Raw genomic sequence first — 1,644 nt, forward strand, 5'->3', positions numbered from 1 at the left:
GAAGGAAGGAAGGAAGGAAGGAAGGAAGGAAGGAAGGAAGGAAGGAAGGAAGGAAGGAAGGAAGGAAGGAAGGAAGGAAGGAAGGAAGGAAGGAAAAAAATATGAAGAAAGTAGAGAAAGTAAAAAAAAGAACCAAAGGAGGCAAAGAAATTAAAGAAAAGAAGCAAAGGAAGCAAAGGAAGTTAAAAAAAAGAAAGTAAAGGATGTAAAGGAAGGGAAGGAAAGAAAATCAGGAAAGGAAAGAAAGTAAAGAAAGTACAGAAATTAAAGAAAAGAAGGAAAGAAAGTTAAAAAATTAAAGAAAATAAAGAAAGTAAAGGATGTAAAGAAAGTAAATGAAGTAAAATTATTCCTAATTGTGGCACAAAATGTTTCTCAAAATGTTTGTTAAAAATCTCTGTTGTTTTGCCAAATACTGGCAGAGGCTTTTGTGTAATGATTTGAAAATAGAAATGGTGGTTATTAAGAGCTGTGAGGCACATGGGTGAAAATAAACAAATCCACTGGGGTGGAGCTTTCTCAGCCCTTGCAACACAACAACCAGCAGCTAAAAGGACAATTTTAGGACATGAACAGCCCCATACTCAGTGAAATGACAATTTTAGGACATGAACAGCCCCACATTCTGTGAAAGGACAATATGAGGACATAAACAGCCCCACATTCCAGGATATGAACAGCCCCATACTCAGTGAAAGGACAATTCCAGGATATGAACAGGCCCACGTTCAGTGAAATGACAATTTTAGGATGTGAACAGCCCCATACTGAGTGAAAGGACAATTTTAGGATATGAACAGCCCCACATTCAGTGAAAGGACAATTTCAGGACATGAACAGCCCCACACTCCATGAAAAGACAATTTTAGGATATGAACAGCCCCACACTCAGTGAAACCAGAGCTAAGCATTCCCTGCCCAGCAGAGAGGAGCAGCCCAGCACTTACATCTGGAACTATGACAGTGAGTTTGGGATTTAAAGCGTGGTAGACTTTGCCAATGGCTCCTTTGTAACACCAGAAGGGGTTGTAATCCTGGGCGTATTTGGTGGTGGAGTCCCTGGCCGTGGTGAAGATCTTGTACCACACAGTGGCGTTGCTGTAGGTCTCGGGGACACAATGTGGTGGCTGACTGCAAGGAAACAACAATAATGAGCACCCTGAACTGCATTTTCACGTTCAGCCGGGGACTTTTCTTCTCAAAACACGGTTTTAGTTTGGGCCTTGCAAGAAAATAACAAAACCCCAAGTTTAACCRAAAGGGTTTATTAAAAGCCGCATGATTGCTACACTGAAATTAGAATTTAAGTGCATGTTGTTGCACCAAGCCAACATCCCACAGTTTAAYTGGAAAAATACTGGTTTTCCTAAGGCTCCACACAGCCTGGTGCTTCTCCAGGTTGGATGGAACAGTGGCAGGGACTCCAGAGAAGGCCAAGGGGAGAGATTTTGGGGAAAGCAAAGCAGCAACTTCCTTTCCCTTTCCTTTTTCCTTTCCTTTTTCCTTTCCTTTTTCCTTTTCCTTTCCCTTTTCCTTTCCTTTCCTTTCCCCTTTCCTTTCCTTTCCTTTCCTTTCCTTTCCTTTCCTTTCCTTTCCTTTCCTTTCCTTTCCTTTCCTTTCCTTTCCTTTCCTTTCCTTTCCTTT

General features: G+C 41.5%; 1 protein-coding gene across 1 annotated transcript in view; it reads right to left on the reverse strand.

Moving 5' to 3' along the window:
• Positions 1-1,644, reverse strand: part of TMEM248 (transmembrane protein 248) — a 19,133-nt gene that overhangs the window by 1,957 nt on the left and 15,532 nt on the right. Inside the window, exon 5 of the mRNA XM_057385527.1 lies at positions 948-1,131. Coding sequence (XP_057241510.1) covers positions 948-1,131 — 184 coding nt within the window. The remainder of the gene's footprint in view (positions 1-947; positions 1,132-1,644) is intronic.

This window comes from Malurus melanocephalus, unplaced genomic scaffold, assembly GCF_030028575.1.
Source record: "Malurus melanocephalus ecotype Western Australia unplaced genomic scaffold, MMel_1.1 scaffold_838, whole genome shotgun sequence".
NCBI classification, from domain to species: Eukaryota; Metazoa; Chordata; class Aves; order Passeriformes; family Maluridae; genus Malurus; species Malurus melanocephalus.